We start from the raw sequence: 21,995 nt of genomic DNA on the forward strand, positions 1-21,995 counted from the left end.
GACATTACAGAGTCTGGGTAGCTGGGCACATGATCCTCCCACGCCCGCTTGGGGTACAAGCAAGCAGACAATCATTCCAACTGCATAATCCTACAAAAACAATTTGCTCTGATATATACATCTATATATTTTATGCCAATAAAGGCTAACTTGACTTGACTTGGCTTTAAGATGCTCCAATATTTCAAGAGATGTTGACAAAAATAAAGGCACAATGTTGTGGTATGTTAAGACTCCATTGAAGTACTGGACTGGAGGAAATTATGTTTCAGTTTGGTTTATCAGAGTCTTTATTTTAAGGAATGCCACTTTGAAGAGGCTTCTGTTGGCTTTTAATTAGTTTATTTGCTGCTGTGCTTGTGCATTAGTTCACCAGTGGTCAATCCAGTGTAGCAGCAACTCCTGATTCCTGAATACTACAATTGTGCCTTTGTCAAAACAAAAGCATGAGTTGGCTAAACATTGGTGAATGCTGATGCCCAACCAATTGCAATGAGGCAATACATACTCCAATTTAAGCTACTAGTTAATTAATTTATCATTTCTATTAGATTCAATGGGCAACACAGTTCCGGCTCCAAATTCTCTGCTCCATTGAATTGGGATGGGATTTTCAAGGACTGTAACTCTCATCCAGGGGCCCCTCTTTGTCAATGTCAGCAAGGAAGAGAAGGCATCCCTGCTTTATAGCCAGAGGGAGGCATTTGGCAAGGCACTCTAAGAAAGCAGATGTGGACCCAAGACAGTATCTATAAGGCACTCCGTTTATCAAGAATATGAGGCCCTCTTTGTACCTGGCATGTACAAAGATTGGGATCAAGTAAGGATACAGAACCATCACTCAGCATCAGCACCTGTGTGAAGCTCCATGCCATTTGTGAGAGAGTTTTTACTTTAAGACAAAACTATATGTTGTATGAAATGATTGCTTAAAAACTGAACAGAGCTGTGCCCTTTTGGTAGTAAATTAATTCTAGACCAGTTCACATGTTACATCCTGAATGTACATGTCTGTCATGAACATATACCATGGTCTCAGAATGGGCCCCTGACCATGCATCAGCTGACTGGTCAATGGTGATGCTCCTTGCCCTTAGGATGCTAAGTATCCCCCCTCCCTGCCACTCCCTCAGTTCCTGTGATTCCCTGGCACCACTGTGCTCCCCTTACATTGTGCTCCCATTACATGGCTGTCCTTTGCCTTCCTCTGGATTCTTGGTCCCACCAGAAGTCCTGTCACCAGGGCCGTCTCCTTCCTGCCTTGGACCCCCTCTGCTGCCTCCCTTTCCAGTGTACTCAAGGCTTGACAGATGGCCTCCTCCCCTCTGGTTCCTCAGTGGGCTGCTGCTTTGCAGCTATTTTGGCTCCCATTGCACCTGGTGAGTGCTCCCCTGGCCGTGTTTGTACTGTCGCTGCCGCTACATTGCTGCCTTCCTGCCCCTTTACTGCCCCCTGCCTCTCTGGCCCTGGAGGTTGCTGTGCTGCAGCTGTATCAGCTTCCTCAGGGTTCATGCTGACTCCTCCAGGCCTGCATACCCTCCCCGCTGCCTCCTTTGCCACCTCCCCCCACCATGACTTGTAGCCACTTTTTGACAACTTGGGTGTCCATAGCAGGCCTCACTGTTCTGGTGGCACCCATGTCCCTTTTGGCTCAGCTGCATCTTTGGCTGGGCCATCAGGAGCACCCTGGCATCATCCAGATCTTATAAGGCTGCTCAGCCAGCCACAGTGTATACATCTGCTTGCAAGTGTATACATCAACACACAGCAATCTTACAAAGGAAACGAGGGACCAGTACCTGGATACATGTGCCATTTCAATCACACATTGAGCTGTACAAACGTGTTGAATGTAACATAAAAATTATTCAACTTAAGTATAAAGAAAAGTCAAGTGCAGACTGCAGCTGGATTGTATGTGGGTTCACTGTAATTTGTGAAAAGGATTCTGTGTTACTGGTTGCAGTGTGCGCACACACTATTGAGAGCAGGCATCAGATGCTGCTTCTGGTGTCTGGCAGTGACAGAGAAAGAGCTTTGATTTCAGGGGATCGAGCATAATGTTTGCCTCCACCTGTCTGCCTTAGTGGCAGTGCTGTCAATCACATCAGGAAGGGCAAGTATAGCAGCAGTGTATTTAATTCTCAACATGGCCAAATTTGTGGATACTTAAATCCAGAGACTGGAGTTTCAACAAGAAAAAGCCTCAGGTTTGCAGAAAGAAACTGAAATCTTAAAATAATAATGGGAGGGGTTAAACCTCTCAAAATAATAGAAACAACCCCTGTAGCTTTAAGAAATGATCCATAGTTTTCCCAGGCAGAGGCTTCCAGGGGCAGGGAAGGAGGGAAAGCTGAAGATGAGTAAGATAAAGGTAGATTGGCTGGTAGATGGGAAGAAGAGGAGGAAACAAGAAAACAAAAATGAGAAGCCCTTAGCGCAGGGGTGGCCAACGGACGCTCTCCAGATGTTTTTTGCCTACCAATGGCTGGGGCTGATGGGAGTTGTAGGCAAAAAACATCTGGAGAGCTACCGTTGGCCACCCCTGCCCTAGTACATCCTTGTGGGTTCCCTATTTGTCTATAAGTCTGCCATTGGGAGCCCCGTGGCTCAGAGTGTTAAAGCTGCAGTACTGCAGTCCTAAGCTCTGCTCACGACCTGAGTTCAATCCTGGCGGAAGCTGGGTTCAGATAGCCGGCGCAAGGTTGACTCAGCCTTCCATCCTTCCGAGGTCAGTAAAATGAGTACCCAGCTTGCTGGGGGGAAGTGTAGATGACTGGGGAAGGCAAAGGCAAACCACCCCGTAAATAGTCTGCCGTGAAAACGTTGTGAAAGCAATGTCACTCCAGAGTTGGAAACGACTGGTGCTTGGCACAGGGGACCTTTCCTTTCCTGACATTGGGATCCTCCCTTCCCCCACAAGTTTCTCATGGTTCCATGAACCAGTGATACCAGGAGGGAGAAGCAAGCCTGAGCTGCTGTGTGAGTGGTGGCAGTGCTGCAGCTGGGTGGGCACTGGGGGGCGGGTCTGAGGCACCACTCTTATTGTCACCAGCCACTGTGTGAACCAGGCCAGCAGTATCATTGCCTGCTGGAGGGCAGGTAGTTGGCCTGGTAAGCAAACAAGGGGCCTGTATGTTAGAATGTGTAAGCAAAGTGTTACCCACTTTGTCTAGTAACAGAGAAAAGAATTTCATACATCAGCCACTGCTTATGCAGAATCTAAGCCCCTCCCAAGTAAATGGGCCCATCAATGCAATCCTCTTTGGGAAAAGTCTCTGTTAATCAGCAATATGCTGATCACCCTTTCCTCACTCTCAGTTCACCCTTTGATCTTCTTGACAGGTGCTAGAATTGTGGTCACATCCAAACATTTCCAAATATTACCAATTGCAGTCCATTTTTCATTTTAGATTACTTACAGTAACCATATTAACAGATATTTTTGCTTAGGTTTTAAGTAGTTAATACCTGAATGCACATCTCTAGTTCACACTTTATCCAGAACACTCATCTCCTATTGAATACTTTGAAGTATAGGGACACTAGTCTCTAAACCTTCATGATGATATCTGGAAAGTTTTCCATGAGAGGATCTGGAAAGCTATGGTAAAGAATTAAGTACTCTTTGCAACTACTTAGCCAATCCACATTAATCAGAGCTATTTCTTAGAACTGGTAGGGACCACCCAATATTTATATATGCAAAGCTGCAATTTATCCAATCCCACCCCCCCACCTTTCTGGTGCTAACCTGCAACCATCTGTATGCCAGAGCAGCATCTTGTAGAAGAATTGTCTGGCACTGAAATATAGTAACGTCACTCATTAACAACATTTGTACACATGATAGCACTGGGAGAGAATGACAACATAATACAGACAAGCATTATGATGCCACACGCCATTAACATTGTACTGTAGCTCGAAGTAATTGCCACCATCTACACTAATAATCACTTACAAGTCTTGTAGTTCCATATATATGTCTTTTTCAAACATGGGGTTTGGAAGCAACAGAACAGTTTTAATTGCAAATAAAATATGTTCTTTACAATACAGAAGATAATTTGGTAATATTCAAAAAGATCTGACAAAATTTTAAAAATATTAATGGGAGATGGAAGCATCTCTTCTTGTATCTATTACATTTTGCTATATTTGTCATGTCAAATCACATAACAATTTTATGATAACGTGCTCTAAGGACCTAAATTGTTAGACTGACTCTAATGTGCAGTATTTTGCATTTACCAGAGGAAAAACATTTTCAATCAGTCTGACTTTAACAGAACCGGTCAAAAGGGGAGGGGGGCGTGGGGTAATCAGTGGCTTGCAAAATTTCCCCTAGCCGGCTTGCAAAAGTATATAAGATTGGTGTTGTATTGAGAAGAATGCTTCTTTCTTCATATGTGGCGAGACTTTATAATTGTGTTTACAAGTGTTGGAAAATGGTTACTAAAAGTATTTCTTTTGAGAAAAAAGCAGAAATTCCTTGCATTCCTGAAAGGCTTGTCAAACTTATGTGGCAACAGTGCCTTAAAATTTCACAAATTTGTATTAAATTCAGTCATGGATGTTAATTTTGTGATCAATCTATACTGGAAGAAAAATTCTTGTCTTCAGTCAAATGAATGGTTAAAGACATCAAGAGACTTAATTAATATGACTGAATTACCATTTGACATTTTTAAAAGTGCAATGGTTAGAGGAGTGGAAACATACAATTTACAATATGGATAAGTATGGAAAAGAAAATCAAGCAAGATTGTACTGATAGTGTAGTTTTATTCTTTTTTGTCTTTATTTTTCAACTTTTCTGCTGTTGTATAAAATATTTTTTTAAAAAAATAGGAAATAAAATGAGTTTTTTCTATTAATATAGCATTTTTATTAACCTTTTAAAAGATGTCATGGAATTATTTTAGTCTTTGGAGTGTAACAAACTACCAATCGAGTGCTTAAATTTCCACTGGCCCCTTAACCCCCCCCCCACACACACACAACTTGGACATTTCCCATTACTACATATGCCTCTATTTACAATGTACATATATTGAATACCATTGTCATTACCCAGCTTGAATAGAACCAATAGTGGCAAAAATGCACATCAAGTTTCAGAAAGTAACCCCATATTTCAAAACATAAAAATTAGTTAAATATAGTGCTATTTTAAAATAGTAATAAAAATAAAAAACGTTTGTACTAGAATGAATCCCTGTAGTATCTAAGAAGAAATAATAGCTTCAGTGGTCAAAGGCTAATTTATACTTGAATATTAAAGAGTCCAGGAGCACCTTAAAGACGAAATTTTATTGTAGCACAAACTTTCAAGAAATATAGCTCTCTTCATCAGATGCTATGCTTCTCGAAAGCTTATGCCACAATAAAATTTGTTAAATCTTAAAGGTACTTCTGGACTCTTTACTATTTTGCAGCTACAGACTAACATGGCTAACTCCTCTGTCTCAGTTGTATAGCTTTTCTTTTTCTTGGATGCTTATCTCTACCCAAGCCTGCATAAATACTATGCATTGGTTTTTTAATCCTTATGAAACTCACCCTGTGTGTTTGAGCATGTCTCATCAGCTTCCATGAGAAAAGCTCTTATCAGGTTCGTTGTAATGGTTCTCATCAAGAGATAGGGCTATTCCTCTCTAAGCAATCAAGCTAACTTATTTAAGACAGAGTTACATATGTTTTTAACTGTCCCATAGAGATGCTGATCTTTGCCTGGATCATGTTCTTTGTTTTTAAATCTAGTAAATTTTCATATCTGTGGCTTGGAGAATGTACTCATATAGCATTAATAAAATCCGTGGTTGAGCAGATTGATTTTCAGATTAATTCAGGAATACCTCCATTAAATGTATGCGATCAAAATTTGACAACAGAGGTTTCAGGATTGAACAAACATGTAAATATGGGAAGTATTTTCCTTATGCAAGCAAATATCCAAATACATTTTTTCCAGATATGTTTCCCACTTCCTTAGAGGGTGTGTTTCTTGAAATCTGAACTTTTTCTTGAGTCTTGTAGAGGAAATGGCCACATGGAATTCTGAGAAAAGTTTCATGTTGGTGCAGATTTGTACTGGATCCACTGCAACAGTTCAGTTGATCTTACAGAGCCACTTAAGTATTCTGTGGAGGCAAATTCTCATATTTCCTAAAACTAGAACTACGGAAAGAACCCCTGAAATGAAAAATAAAAAACAGAAAACATGAGAATGGAAAGGACTGAATTTGCTTCAGAAGAATATATTTTAACACAAAATGTTGAGTCTTTGTGTTACTGTAATAGTTGTTTATTTGGGGGAGGGGGCGGGGAGAGTAGGGGATTTAAAAGAATTGGCTTTTTTCTCCTGACACAACATGTCAGAACAATTTGTTACAGTGTTTTTCCTTGGTTAAATCTTCAATATATAATTTCCTGATTATTATTATTATATAACCTATTATTTACTATGCTAATACTATATTAGTATATAATCTCTATTGATGTGAAAGTCCATTTCATATGAATGTCCATTCTGTTCTATACAGATAGCATCATGAGTGACATCCAGAGCATAGAAACACTAAAATATTAAATGTTCAGTGTCACCCATAGGTAAGCCTGCTCATTGGTGCAATAAACTGCACACAGAACTTTAAAGCTGGAGTGAAAGTCTACCTTTCTGTATTTCCCTCTGAGAACTGTGAAGCTCAATAAAAAGCTTGGCTAATTAAAAAAGAATAAAAGATATATCTTGTGACTTGCAGTATAGCAGCTTGTTCCATGTCTGTTCTAATCTGGGAGGTAGCAGGAGAAATGAATGAGTTACCACTTCTGCCTTGTAATTGGGAATAACATGTCTTCCATGCTGCCTTGGATTTTATTTTTAGCACAATGAATGTACTAAAAATGTGTGACAATCTTGGATACAGACCCTGTGTATTCATTGGACAAATGACCTACTTTTAAACCAGAGTGGACACAATTGAATATTCAACTCTTTTAAAAAGTCTGAAAGTACAATCGTGAACAGTTATACACTTCTAAATCCATTGAAGTCAATGGATTGTGCAGCAAGTCACTTACACAGTCTAGTTCGAAAGATACCCTGCAACACATTGATGGTGATTTGGAAATTGCAGAAAAGGGAGGCTCTTATAGTACCTTGCCATACTGTTCACTTTCACAATGGGTTTATACAGCTCTGGAATTTTCCTCTCAATCATCGGTCTGAGATTCTCTTTCAATTTATTATAGTTTTTTTTCATTTCAAGCTGATATTCCCGTTGGTCAGCAGTAATCAGGCGTTTGTTCTTCTCCACAGCTTCTCCACACCTGTTCCCAAAATAATGCAAATTGATAAGGTCTGCCAAACTACAATGCATGTAAGGATGCAACACATGTGTGAACATGTCACCTAAAGGGCAAAGAAATGTCTAATTATTGAATCACAGAGTTGGAAGGGACCTCCAGGGCCATCTAGTCCAATCTCCTCCACAATGCAGGAAATTCACTAACACCTCCCCCTCAACTCCCAGTGACTCCTGTTCCATACAATATGACAAAAAACCTCCAGGGCCCCTGGCAAAACTGGCCTGGAGAAAAATTGCTGCTTGACCCAAAAGCATTTCCCTGGGTATGTAAGAAAGGGTCACAAGAACTAAGCACTGATGCAACTCTTCCTGTCCTCATTATCTGCCTGAGTTCACAGAATCAGAATTGCTGTCAGATGTCCAGGGGTGGCCAAACTTGCTTAATGTTAAAAGCCACATAGAAGACCTGAATGTCAGATGTTTGAGAGCTGCAAGGAAGGAAGGGAGGGAGGCAGAAAGAAAGCAACTTTAAATGCCTTCTCCAAGCTGGCTGATGGGGCGGTGCAGGCTTCAAGAGCCACACAATATGTTTTACAGAGCCACAGTTTGGCCACCCTTGATCTAGCCTCTGTTTGCTATATTCTGCATGGAATTCATTTTCTAAGACCACACTTTAAAAAAACATTCTGAAGCAAGAGGAAGTGGAAGTATGGGTAAAAAGGCACTTTTTAGGGCCAAATTTAGGAGGCCCCCCTGCCATTTTCCAAAGCTGAAACATCCATGTGGGGAGTAATTTGCCCATCTTTGGAGCTGCATATGCACATAATACTCTATGTGGAGCTCCAAAGATGGGCAAATTACTCTTCCCCTGACATTTCAGCTGAGGAACACAGTACTGGGGGAATGCAGGAATCCATCTTCCTCCATCCTTGCCATTGTCTCTAGCCCAGTTGGTTTCCTGGGGATTTTAAAAATGCCTTTCTTTGCAGCTGCTGTGAAACTGGAGGGGAGTGCAGAAACCAGGACCCAACATAAAAAAAAAGTAACATGTAGTTGTACACAGCTGCAAGACAAAAAGGGGGCTATCACCAGCTGCCTACCACTTTTCATTTCCTATTACCACCTTCTCATTTTTCTGCTGTTTCTCACTTCCCCCCTAATATCGCACTGTTTTTCACTAGCAACCAGAACAGTTAATACGCTCTTTCTCTCCTGGTTCCACAGCCCGGCAGGGGTTCAAGCCTCTGAAGCACTTGGAGCTCATAAACTGATGGTGGTAGCAGGGATGAAGGCTTGCAGCAACTTGCCTATTTGTAGAGCTGGCTATGGTTGCACATCTGCTGTTAAGCCAGTTTAGGGCAAAACCTCATTTGACTGTGTGAGTTCCATGGATGGTGCCTCCCAAGTGTTTTGTTTTGTTTTCAGTAGCTAGCAGGTGGGAACCACACTCCGAATGGCATTATGGTGCAAGGACGGGGGTTTAAGTCTACCCTGCATGCCATTGTCCCTATTGAAAACTGCCTTCTGTTGTGGCTATTGGGGCATGTCAGTTTACCTGAATATGGGAAATACCTACTCCATGAAGTTGTTTCGGGTCAGGACAGTAGACAAAGTTTAACCCCTCCCCCCAGACAAAATACAAATCTGAATTTGGAGCTCACACACCAGCTGTTTAAAAGGGAAAAACAAAATGCTTGGCATATACCAGCTTCTTGTCTGGTTTGCAACCACCCTCCCCCAGAAAAGAGTGCTAGTGCAGACACTGTCTAAGGGTTCAGTGTCAGTTTTAACAGAGAGCTATGTGTTTCTCCATCTGCTTACCTCATTATGAACTCTTTGAAGCATAACCTCAGCTTGTTATGATGTCGGTAAAGTTTTGGATCTGCTGGAATTTCAGCCAGGAACACTTGGGCTACCTCTAGTGGTCCCTTATGAAAATGACAGAATATTGTATTACACAAAGTATAAAGGAACAGTAAAGACAGACGAATGATGAGGCAAGCTTGAAGTTGGTGCTTGTGAATCAGAGTTGCCAATCTCCAGGTTGGGCCTGGAGATCTGCTTTTACAACTGATCTCCAGCTGGCAGAGATCAACTCTCCTGAAGAAAATGGCTGCTTTGAAGGGTGAGCTCTATTGTATTGAACCATGCTGAGGCCCCTCCCCTCCCCAAATCCCACCCTCTCCCAGATCCATCCCCAAGGTCTCCAGGTATATCCCCACCTAGGGCTGGCAACCCAGATGGGCATGCTTGTGGGGAGTGAGTCTGTGTCAAAAGAGTGGTATGGCTACACTGTGGCAAAAGATCAGCATGGCCATACACAGAGTCAGACATTACTGGATAAACAGCAGCAGCAGTCTTTTGAAACCTATAGGGCAAGGGTCACCAGAATGCAAAGTGATGCTATGTGATCAGAGATAACAGGTTGATGAGATTGACTTGTAATCGTTTTGGATCAGGAAGTCTCTGGGATGAGAAGAGTGAGGAGGGGGATGCCTCTCCATGACTGAGTTTAGTGTATTTGTGTGTGTGTGTGTGTGTGTGTATATAAATGCAGGGCTTTTTTGTAACAGGAACTCATTTGCATATTAGGCCACACACCCCTGATGTAGCCAATCCTCCAAGAGCTCTTATTACATGGCCTACTGTAAGCTCTTGGAGGATTGGCCACATCAGGGGTGTGTGGCCTAATATGCAAAGGAGTCCCCGCTACAAACAAAGGCCTGTATAAATGCATGCACCAATTTGTTATTCTGCCAAGAGTGTTAAAATGAGTAGAAGGAAGCAGAGAGGGAGGAAATAGCACGCTGCTTTAGAGAAGCAGTACTTTTGTCATCCTTCCTGAATACCTGATTTACTGTTGCTCCAACAGAACCCTGAAGCACCATCTGGAGCATTTTGGCATCGGGAGGCACCTGGCAGGTAGCCACAGCTAGTTCCTGGGTTTTCTTTTGCATGTCTTCAATAGCAACTTCAATTGGCATCAAAACAAACTGGAACCACAGAGAGACAACAGGTCTGTCCTAATCCCTCCACAATGAAAACACAAAAAGCAGCTGGCACAGGGACAACAGGCTGTTTAATCTCAGACTGAAGAGAAGTCAAACAAGGCCTTCATTCCTGCTTTCCTCTGCCTTTAGATTCAGAACTAAGTATACATGCTTCCCAAGCAGAAATAATATAATTTATCATACTCCCAAAATGTAACAGAAATGAAATTGGAGGGGAGAAGGGAGGGAGGTAAATGCCTACCCGCAAGAACAACCAGTTCAGGATGCCCAGACAGTTAGTATTAGGATTACTGATATACCAACTAAAAGAGTGCTAGCCTCTACTTATTAGATGGGCCCTAAATAATAACTTTGGGTCCATCTAGTAACTTGGTGATCTTTTTGACTATAGCATGACAACCACACATTTATATTTAGTTCCATCCCTTTAGAAGCATTCATTACCTCTTCCTTTTGAATAACATTGATTCTTGTTTTGATGTAGGGAAAAGCATGCATTGTGGTCAAAATGGTCTTCCTCTTGTACTGCTCACTCAGTTCTCCTCGTGGGCGACCATCTTGAGTGAAAGGAGTGGTATACATGAATCGCCGGAGGTTAACGTTTTTCTCAAAGTGTGTCACTCTGTCTTTCATCTCATATTCATCAAAATAGGGTTCCACAAAGGTAATCTGTATATAGGCCTATGGCAAAAAGAAAATGCACAATGGTACGTGACATCTCTGCTCTGACCTGGATAGCCCAAACTAGTCTGATCTCATCAGATCTCAGAAGCTAAGCAGGGTCAGCCCTGGCTAGTATTTGGATGGGAGACCTCCAAGGAATACCAGGGTTGCTATGTAGAGGCAGGCAATGGCAAACCACGTCTGAATGTCTCTTGCCTTGAAAACCATACGGGGTTGCCATGAATCAGCTGTAACTTGACAGAATTTTCCACCACCACAAGTGACATCTCAGTTGCAAACAGTATGCTGTAAGTGTAACATGGGACTTGAGCCTGAGAACCTAGCTACATGTTACATTCCTTATGTGACATGCTGATGTGTTCTATAGGCTCCTCTTGCAAATTACTCCCACAGGCAAGGAAGGAGCTTGAGGTGCTGCTTACCCCTCACCTCTTCCAGTCAATAAAACAGGGGACTCTAGAGGGTCAAATTCACAGGAAGAGCTCCTGCCCAGGTTTGTTTTCTTAAAGTCTCCAGTATTTATTAGGAGAGAGACAGGGAAGATTAGCTGTTTGAGATAAATACTAGGGAGGGGGTGTGTGGAACCCTGCCAAAAGCAACAAGAGAACTGTCTTTGCTTGTGGCGACAGCTGAAGGAAAGGAGTTTTCTGTCTTTGTTTCTGTACAAGCAGAGCAGAGCTGATTGCCACATCAGCAGCAAAATGTACAGCTAACTACTAGAGAACTATATATGCACCTTTATTATTAGTTTAGTTAAACAACAAAATCCCACTATGGCTTTTATGATAATCTCTTCAAAGAAAATGTTTAAGTTTTTCTTATCTCCTTTTATTTTTCTACCTCTCACCTTCTCATTCCCAATGCAATGCATCCACCTGGATTGAATCAAGACCTAGGTAACCTGTCTTGTTATCAGTGTCAATTTCTCCACACCTATCACCTCTCTGCATATCACACCTAATCCGATCACACCTGGTACTGTTATTGGGCATCTGAAATCATTCCAGTTTGCAATATATAGGATAAATGGACTCACATTCTAGCTGTATAAGAAGAAGTGAAAGCTCATTCCAGCTCATTCCATACCACAAATTTTGTTAGTTTTTAAGGTGCTACTGGGCTCGCTGATTTCTACTTCTCACTCCCACCAGTTAAAAGTCTTGGTCCAACAAAGACAAGTCCTGTTTCTTAGCTCATTATATCTTCTATCCATAACAGTTAATGATTAGCAGCAATATACCACCCATGAATTAATAGCAATGCACCAAAAGCCAAGCAGCTGCCTCAGTGTATGGTAGCAATTTTTATGGCTCCCTTGAACAGGGCTGAAGGGGCTGTGAGATTCAGATTTCAGCATGCTGCCTTCCTCCTTACATTTAATGGGAGCCTAACTAAATGGTGCGTCAGTTATATGCTTTTGATAAAAAATATTGTTGAATACAGTCAAGATATTATTTTATTTATTTATTTATTTTATTCAATTTATATCCCGCCCTACCCCACCGAGGCGTGCTCAGGGCGGCTGTATGTATGAAAGAAGAATTTTCCTGTTTATTCCTCTAATTTAAACTAGTCAAATAAAATCTGCATAAATGATTTTCAAAATGTGTAAAACTTGTTGCAAGCTCAGGCTTGGTTAACAGCACCCCAAAACCCATGGTATTAATTGAGAACATATCTACCATACCTTATTAGGATCTAGTTTGTTCTTGTCCACAGGAGCAGAGTCTTTAATCACTATGACACAATCCTCCCCAAAGCACTGACCATAAAAACTCTGAAAAGAAAATAAGAATATATAGAAGAGTTTTACAAGGTTTTTGAAAAAAATGTATTCTGAGTCAGCTATAGAGCTGTGATAAAGACATGGCCCTGGGATGAAGGATACTTTCTAGATACATTTCACTCTTTACAGCTAAGTTCTTGCCTATTTACTCAGAAGCAAGTCCCACTGAATTCAACACAATCTACTCTGAACCCAATGAACATTGAATTGCAGATTTCATATCTGTGTAAAATTGTAGTGGGCTCACAGGGCTGGAGGGCACATGATCTAAGCAACTTGAACTGGCTTGTGTATGGCTAGAAAACCTCCTGGAAGCTCCACATGCACTGTCTTCAGTTCCATAACAGAAGAAAGGTAGGATATAGTAGTGAAAACTTTCTGTGATATTCCCTCTATAGCAGGGATTCTTTCAGGTGGTTTGCTGATCCTTTCAAAATCAGATGTAGTGTAACCAGTATACTACTCCCTACAGCTTGCTACATGTGTGGGTCAGATACAAGCTGAATTTCTCATTGACCAAATTCTTCCATGGAAAAGGTTAGGATCAAAATTATACTCCTTCATTTACTGGTGTTTATAGTAGAAATGTAATTACTTACCTCCAGTCTGTGAGAAATCTCAGGAAGTTTAGTAATGGCAGGTTCTTTGTATACAAACTCCTGTTCATCTAAGTCCCCAAATTTAGTTCCATAAAAGCCAACACGGAAGTAAGTGCCAAACATTCTCTTCTGGCCCTGATAAAATAAATATGAAATTATATAATTTATCTTCCCTTTAAAGTATACTTATTGTGTGCAGTAATAAAATTAGATTTGTCTGGTTATTTGCATTATTAACAGAACTGCTGTTTTTCACCTGTAGCTATGTCATAGCAGGTGAATACAATTCTATGTACAGTTACTCCAATTTAAGCCCACTTAAATCAACACTTACTAAAGGAAACCAGAAGGGAATCAGTATTGTGCTGCCCTGGAGTAATCCGGGACAGGGATGAGAGTTTCAAACACATTATTTAATTTCCAGTAGGGTTCCGTGTCTGAAGCGAGCCATTTCACACTGTTCCACTTTTATCTTGCTTCCAGGAACCTTTTTTTGCCTGTTGGTGTACAATCTCCACAATGTTTTTTTGGACCGTTGGGCTAAGAGTGCTATAGCACTATAACAAAGTATCAAAACGGTGCAATAGCACTACCATTGGGATCCCTGGGCTCCACTAAGATGCCTGAGATCCCTGCTGTTGACACTTGGCAACAAATACCCCATTGGATACACTGTTCAAGTGGGACAGCTAAAGTGCTCTTAGCCCGACGTTCCAAAAAAAAAAAAATTGCGATCACGTGCCAGCTGGCAAAAAAAGTTGCAAAAATGGCTGGCGCTCCTGAAATCACTATGGGGTATTTCACATAGCATGCCATAGCGATCTCAACCCAGAAGGAGGGGTTGAAAACTGGAGTAAGCTGCTCTTTGTTAATAACGATTCAGGTACACCTCAGTGCCAGGACAGCTGCTGGAATGTGTGAAAAGGTAACAGTATTCCAGTAACACTGGGTCTGCCTGAAATGACAGCAGCAACCCATTACTGTTCAATAACTGACCAGCTGCCATACCGGAATACTTAGGCCGTGTGAAAGATGCTTTAGGGTGGAATACCTGCGCAGGATTGTATTGCTAATTAAATAGTATTACAAAGCACTTTCAAACAACTTTCCAGTAAATTATACTGGATAGATTCATGGGATGTCCATGATTTCAGCATATTTCAGTTTTATTCTGATCATGGAACATGTGCTGCATTGATTTTACACTGATTAGCACATATAATCCTGACAGTAAAACCTACTGAAATCAATGTTGTAGTGCCAGGGATAAGTTTTAAACTGATGTAAGTTTCCAAGGTTATCTCCCTTTCTGCTGTAGCCTCAGGGTGGAGCCACCAGCTGCAGGGTATCAGGTCCTGATGGCCCATTAGAGGCTGGTGGGTTAGAAAAATGAGAGTTTTTCTCTTAGCTTTAGCCTTTGTCTACTTGCTGAGGCAAGGAGTGGCAGTGACCTAAGGGTCAGCAAGAATATTTTGGAACCTTGGTGGACTGGGTTGGACCATCCCAGGAGGGAGTGCCTGAGGGACTCAGGATTGTTTTGGCTTCCTACAATCAACCTGAGAGTTGAGGTATTAGTTAGCTTTGAAGCTTTTGTTATTTTTAATTGCATTGTGTTGGGGGATTACCTGCACAATTAAAATAAAACTTTTAAAAAACCTTTTGTTGTGTCAGTAGCTTGCAAGGTACTAGTGTCTATTGGCCCTACATAAAAGAAGGTGAATGTGCTAACCAACTATGGGTTAGTTGGAAACTGTTGACCCCTTAAGGGAAACTAGGGTGCATATAAAATAAACCAGTCTGGTGGCAGCAACCTGGGGGAAGGTGGAAGAGCGTGGCCTCCCTTCTGTTATTAGACATACGTGCCCTGGCATTAAGTCCTTAGGCTGGCTTCCTCACAGGGAGCTGGGAGGTGGCTAGAGGGATCCCTGGGCACCACAAATGGAAAAAGGAAAACTCTGGGTTCACTGCCTGTGGCAATGAAGCCAAAAACGGCATTAGTAATGACAAAACTTTTGGTTTTCAAAAAATTTAAAACAACATTTCTACACATATATAGCACTCAGCACATTTCTATGTTCCATATCTGTGTTATGAATTTTAAACAGAGAGCTGATATAGTGCAATCCTAAACAGGATGTAGAAGGATGGAACTCTGCCTAGGACTGCATTATCTGAATACCCAAGCAATATAGTTAGCCAAGTGCCACCACCCTCCCGTAACAATTTGGAAATGTAGAGAAGTGTCGGACATGATTAACGCTGAGCTCACTGTGTGGTTTCTATGAATGAATATCCAGCTGACCTTGTGGTCAGAAGCTTCTCCATGGTAATTAGTAATGGTTTTTAGTAATCTGCTTTACTATACATATTTAACAAGTGAGATCCAAAGTCTCATGTGTACAAACATTCTCTTCTATGAAGGGAAGTGATTTGAAGCATGGCTAGTATTCCTTATTGCGCTGTGGAGCATTCTCCTTTGTGTAGATGAGAATAGGTAAGCACGCTTATGCATGCAGCAGTACACACATTGAACTTTACCCTGAGAACCACACCCTGTATGGGCAAATATGGTTCTCATTATCAGTAAGGAAGAGTGCCCTTCCGTCTTGTATAGCAAGCAAAAGAAGTTCATTCTAGTGCAGGACTCTGTAGTATAGACTGTTTCTAAATTACACTATAAATTCCAAATGGGAATGCAAAACAAAACAGAAATGAGGCAGTTTTGTACATTTGCAGAAGAGCTTTATCTTTAAATAGTCATGATCCATAAACAACTACTGTAGCCCTGTAACAGAAGCTACTTAATAGTACCTTATTTATGATGTTTTCAAAGGACTTCTGAAGTTTACTGTGAGTGGAAGAAAGCTTCCTGAAATCTCGATGTGCTTCTAAAATGGGAAGGACAATCTTGTAGACTTCATTTACAGTTTCCCACAGTCCTCCCTTGGGGGACAAAGAAACAAATTCAGACCCAAAGTGTTAATTTCCTTTTCATTTATCAAACAGACAGAAAGACCACATGGGTTTCAGTGCTTGTAGCATTGTGGCCTCTTAGGATGATGTTCATTGAGCACTACTTGATGTTCATTGTGCACTACTAAGCAGATCTGCAATTTGCAAAGAATCTGCTTTACCAATGGCACAGTGTTGACTAGAGAAGGCCTCAATGACATACATTGTCTATTCCTATTTAACTGTAGTCTGATTTGGTCAAAACTACACATTGCATGTAAATGTAAAACTCAGATGGTTTATATCTGTACTGAAAGAGCACTAAGAAAGGGCAAGTTTCAGTTCACAAGTGACAGCGTAGAAATGCCTAACATTTACCCCATGTCCTGATTTTCTTCTGATACAGTTTTCTCCCCATCTACACCTCAAGGGTTCTAGGTATATGTTCACTGTTGCCAAGAAAGAAGCAGGCTATGGGGGTGGAGAGGAGGTGAATTCTGTACATAATTGGGTGGAATATGTAATGTGGCTTTAAATTTGCCATTCCTAATGAATTCCCCATCACTTTTCAGTCATCCAAACTGCACTTTGTTGTACTAAGATGAGAAAGGGCACATAGCGAACATAAGAGAAGCCATGTTGGATCAGGCCAGTGACCCATCCAGTCCAACACTGTGTCACACAGTGTCCAAGAAAACCAAGTGCCATCAGGAGGTCAATCAATGGGGCCAGGACAGTAGAATCCCTCCCATCTGACCCAGCCGAATTGGCTCACTATCGGCCGGTGTCAAATTTGCCCTTTTTGGGCAAAATTATTGAGAGGGCTGTGGCGTTGCAGTTACAGGGTTTCTTGGATGACACTTCCTCCTTAGATCCATCCCAGTCCGGCTTCCGCCCGGGCCATGGGACGGAGACAGTGCTGGTCGCCCTCATGGATGACCTCCGGCGACATCTGGACTGAGGCGGCTCGGCGGTATTGCTGTTGTTAGACCTATCGGCGGCGTTTGATATGGTCGACCATCGGCTGCTGACCCGCCGCCTCGCCGACGTAGGAATTCGGGGGTTAGCTTTACAGTGGCTTTCCTCCTTCCTTGAAGGTCGGGGACAAAGGGTGGCAATTGGGGGAGAGGTGTCCCAGAGGCGCCTACTTAATTGTGGGGTGCCCCAAGGGGCAGTCCTCTCCCCGATGCTGTTTAACATCTTCATGCGCCCCCTTGCTCAGATTGCCCGGAGGTACGGGCTGGGCTGTCACCAGTATGCTGATGACACCCAGCTCTATCTACTGATGGGCGACCGGACTGGAGACATCCCTGAAAACCTGGACCGAGCGTTGCAAGCCGTGGCAGGATGGATCAAGTCGAATGGGCTGAAGTTGAATCCAGCGAAGACAGTGGTCCTTTGCATGGGCCATGGTGGACCAGGGGAGGAGATCTCCCTACCAGCCTTTGACGGTGCGTCACTGATACCAGTGCGCAGGGTCAAAAGCTTGGGAGTGCTACTGGAGCCTCCTTTGACAATGGAGGCACAGATAGCTGCCACTGCCAAAGCCGCCTTTTTCCATCTGAGGAGGGCGAAGCAGTTGGCCCCTTTCCTGGAACATGGCAACCTAGCAACAGTGATCCATGCAACGGTCACCTCGAGGTTGGACTACTGTAATGCCCTCTACATGGGGCTGCCCCTGTACCGAACTCGGAAACTGCAGCTGGTGCAGAATGCAGCGGCCAGGCTGTTAGTGGGATTACCACGGTGGGAGCATGTGCAGCCTAGGCTGCGGGAGCTGCACTGGCTGCCAATTGTGTTCTGAGTTCGTTACAAGGTGCTGGTTATTACCTTTAAAGCCCTATATGGCCGAGGACCTGCCTACCTTAGCGACCACCTCTCTCCATATATTCTCCATATATTCCCCAGAGAGCACTGAGATCTAGCTCCCAAAATCTTTTAAAAATCCCTGGACCAAGAGAGGCCAAATTGAAAACAACTCGAGAGCAGGCCTTCTCAGTAACGGCTCCTCACTGGTGGAGCCAATTACCAGCGGAGGTTCGAGCCCTGCGGGACTACAATCAGTTCCGCAGGGCCTGTAAAACCACCCTTTTTCAAATGGCCTTTCAAGACTGAATCTTGAAATGACATCCAGCCATCTGACATACATCCGATAGGTTTTGTATTATAGCACCTTAATTGTAAGTGTAATAGTTTTAATTAATTAATTAATTAAATAGATTTTAATGTATTTTACTATAATGTATTGTAATCATGGTATTCTCCATGTCTGTGAGCCGCCCTGAGCCTGCTTCGGTGGGGAGGGCGGGATACAAATAAAATTATTATTTATTATTATTATTATTCCGCCCCCCCACACACACAGCACCAAGAATACAGAGCATCACTTGTCCCAGGCAGAAAGTTCCATCTTTGACTCAGGGAGCAACTGTTATGGTCTTGTAAATTACCTCAAAGAATATGGAGAGGAAGAATTAAAATGTATTTTTATAAAACCAATAAAAGCATAAATTGGTACTCCAGTTTTACTCACTGTGCTGAAAAGCTCTACAGCTTGTTCTAGCAGTCCTACCAAACCATTCTCGGAGAAATACCTTCCAGAGCATACTCCATCTTCATCTGGAGACAGAACATCATCGGAAACAGCAGACTCCTCCAACACATTGGAAGAAATATTCTGAAGGAAAACAATGTCTTAACTGAAACATCTTCTAATATCAAATTATATTCTTTAGCATACCAGAAAGGTCCCTCAGCACCAATGTACCATTTCCAATGTTCCTAGCTTGTAGAATGTTGTAAACATTATTCACAGTTGGGTATTTGATCTGGTGATCTTTTTCCAGTCTCTTTCCTTACTTATTTATGACATTTTTACAGAGCAATCCTTAGACTTAAAGATGCATCTTTCCTAAGGACTGGACTCCTTGTCTGCCTTTCTTCAAAAAGCACTCAAGGTGAGTTCTTCATTTAAATATATGTTGCAATTACCAATTATTATATGTTTCATAATAGATCTAATCTAAATTCTGAGAACACTATATATCCTAGCTATTATTTATTCAAAAAGTCTTTGTTAAAAATGTATACAGAAGTCATATATATCAGCTTAATTGATTAGCCTCATTCTCTTTAAAAAGTCTGTCAAGAACTTTCTGCAACAACATCAAGAACTTTCTGCCACAAATCTATTCCCATCTCAGCCTTTAACCATCTTTCTGTAATCGTAAAGAACCACACACTCCCTATGATCAGTCATAGAGCTTTTTCGAAAGAGATGGTGAACTTTGTACAATTGCTGACCAAGGTAAAAATACAAATATTCTAGCCATTCAATGACCCTCTTTTATTATTCTCCTTGAAAGAGTTAGCCACACAGGACTCAGAGCACTTCAAGAAGTTACAGTGAAACTTAACAGCTGCTACACATTCCTTCCATCCAAAACAGATGGAGAAATAAAATCTACAGAAAAGCCTCCTCCTCCTCTAATTCAAGTTATGATTATTTGGTGACTTTCTTTATTTGAAACATCTATGCTTACCCTATTCTTCAGCTTTGGTCTTTAGCCTGTGGTTCACAAATGGTTTTATCAAATCAATCACTTGTTTCTCAAATCAATCACTAATTCCAGACCGGATTTTACTGATTTTTTAAAAAAATATATGTATTCAGGGATTGACTCTGACAAAAATATCTAGTCCTTATAATAACCATGGCAAAATAGTAGGTAGCCTAAAACAATAACCTCTAATGACATGTTTGTAAATAACTCTAATGTCCTCAGGGTGGGGGAATATTATCATAATTATTCTTGAGCAAACCTGAGGCCTAAATTCTGGTTTAAAAAGTGGTTTCATTAATAAAGCTACATTTTCTTTTCAGGAATGTAAACATGAATATTTGTGCATTACTCATCTTCTATAAAAGCTGTTATTGCTTAAGAATCTGACTTGAGAACATGTACAGGCAATCATGTTTTGATGCAGCAAGCCAGTGCAAAATCTGAAATATTCCAAAACAGCTTTCGACATTTGATATGCTTTTTATACAACTAATAAGAAATACAGTAATCTTCTCATAGCTTGAAGCACCTGAAATTATGATAGGAAGCAACCCACACAGGGCTGAGTCAGGTAAACTGAGTGGGGATTAATTTGTCAAATTTTGACCTGGAAAATCTGCATTCAAATACCACCACAGCTGAAGGCTTGATGAAGCTGCTGTTTCACAGCCTCAGGTCTAATTTGTAGAATGGAAACAATAATATATTACAGGATTCTTGTGAAGGAAAACATAACCTGCCATTTCTTTGAAGCCTTTATATAACTCCTAGCCCCTGTCCTCACCTCTGCACATAACTCCACTTGTCCCAGTTTTTCCTTGCCTCTCCTGTACATACCTTCTGGTCTAGCTAATCTCCCCTAAGATTGCCAGACCCTGAGGAAGATCCCAAACCTTCAGTCTTATTGTGACAGCAGGGGAGAAGGGAATCTCTTGATGTCACAGTGAATAGCAGTACTAATGGTAGTCCCCCACACACACCACTAAAAAGTGTAATATGGTCTCTGTCAGGGCCGGTGCTGAGTTTTCTGCCACTGGAGGCAGACCCCAGCTCAGAGCCTCCCCATCTTCTTTTAGAAAAAAACACTCGTGCATCCGCTGTGCGCACGCCGGGCACAATGACGTCACAAAAAGTGATGCCATCAAGCAGCCCTCTCCCCATCCCTCTCAGGCTTCCAGATCGGGGTGGGAGGTGGGGGGGAGCTGACAGTTGTGTCAGGAAGGCTGATGGGGGAGCCTACGGTTGCCTCTCCAGGACACAAGCCCCTTCCCCCGCTCAGTCTTCCGGCAATGCCTACTCCCACGCACCAGCTCGGGTCTCTGTGGATGTGATTAGTTACATGGTTTTGAAGAAACATGGCTATTTACCACACACAGAGACAAATATGAAGATTAATCCTGTGCACTAAAAGTAAAATGTAGTTATTAGTAAGAAGTACAATGTAGCTATTAGTAAGAAGAATAAGACCAGTAGTCCACCTTGTGCCAAACTATTGCCTTGTATCTCCAAACTGCATTATCATTATTGTTATTATTTGTTAGTATCTGTTACTGTCATTCATTGTTTGATTGCTTTTATTGTTTGATGGGTTTTATGTAGGGTTGCCAGGTCTGGCAGCTGGTAGGAGAGCTTCCTCTCACACGCAAAGTGCACATTGCACAATGACGTCACCCAGAAGTGATATTATCACACTGGGCATGTCACAGAGGGATGCTCTAGCACTTTGGAAAAAAACTGTGGGTCCCAAATGGCTCAAATATGACATTACCACAAGGACTACACATGAAGTACAGATTCCACTCTCACCTGAAAGGTGACACTGCCCACTGGCAGGTAGCTGTGATCCTCCAGCATACTGAGATATTCTGCCACTAGCGCAGCAGCATGAACTAGACACATGGCAGCCTCTGTGTAACACTTTTTCTTGGCATGCTTTTCTGCCATATTCTGGAGCCAGGTCAGCCTTAAGTCTGGTGATGTTTGATATCCTTTGGCAATTCTAACAATGGAACATGATAAAATGTATATTAAATTTCCTTTAGACTAAATAAAAAACTCCTCTTCCTTGAGTTTGCCACAAGAATTTA

At 41.9% G+C, this 21,995-nt stretch overlaps 1 protein-coding gene across 4 annotated transcripts in view; it reads right to left on the reverse strand.

Moving 5' to 3' along the window:
• Positions 1 to 6,080: 6,080 nt before the first annotated feature.
• The window catches only part of DOCK8 (dedicator of cytokinesis 8), a 125,813-nt gene continuing 109,898 nt past the window's right edge, over positions 6,081 to 21,995 (reverse strand). For all 4 annotated transcript variants that reach the window (XM_060237419.1, XM_060237417.1, XM_060237418.1 and 1 more), the window contains 10 exons: positions 21,715 to 21,907; positions 18,879 to 19,022; positions 16,205 to 16,336; positions 13,394 to 13,528; positions 12,696 to 12,785; positions 10,769 to 11,005; positions 10,163 to 10,306; positions 9,135 to 9,241; positions 7,165 to 7,335; positions 6,081 to 6,198 (listed from right to left, as the gene is read on the reverse strand). In XM_060237419.1, coding sequence (XP_060093402.1) covers positions 6,138 to 6,198; positions 7,165 to 7,335; positions 9,135 to 9,241; positions 10,163 to 10,306; positions 10,769 to 11,005; positions 12,696 to 12,785; positions 13,394 to 13,528; positions 16,205 to 16,336; positions 18,879 to 19,022; positions 21,715 to 21,907 — 1,414 coding nt within the window. In that variant the 3' untranslated portion in view covers positions 6,081 to 6,137. The remainder of the gene's footprint in view (positions 6,199 to 7,164; positions 7,336 to 9,134; positions 9,242 to 10,162; positions 10,307 to 10,768; positions 11,006 to 12,695; positions 12,786 to 13,393; positions 13,529 to 16,204; positions 16,337 to 18,878; positions 19,023 to 21,714; positions 21,908 to 21,995) is intronic.

This window comes from Heteronotia binoei, chromosome 4, assembly GCF_032191835.1.
Source record: "Heteronotia binoei isolate CCM8104 ecotype False Entrance Well chromosome 4, APGP_CSIRO_Hbin_v1, whole genome shotgun sequence".
Classification (NCBI taxonomy): domain Eukaryota; kingdom Metazoa; phylum Chordata; class Lepidosauria; order Squamata; family Gekkonidae; genus Heteronotia; species Heteronotia binoei.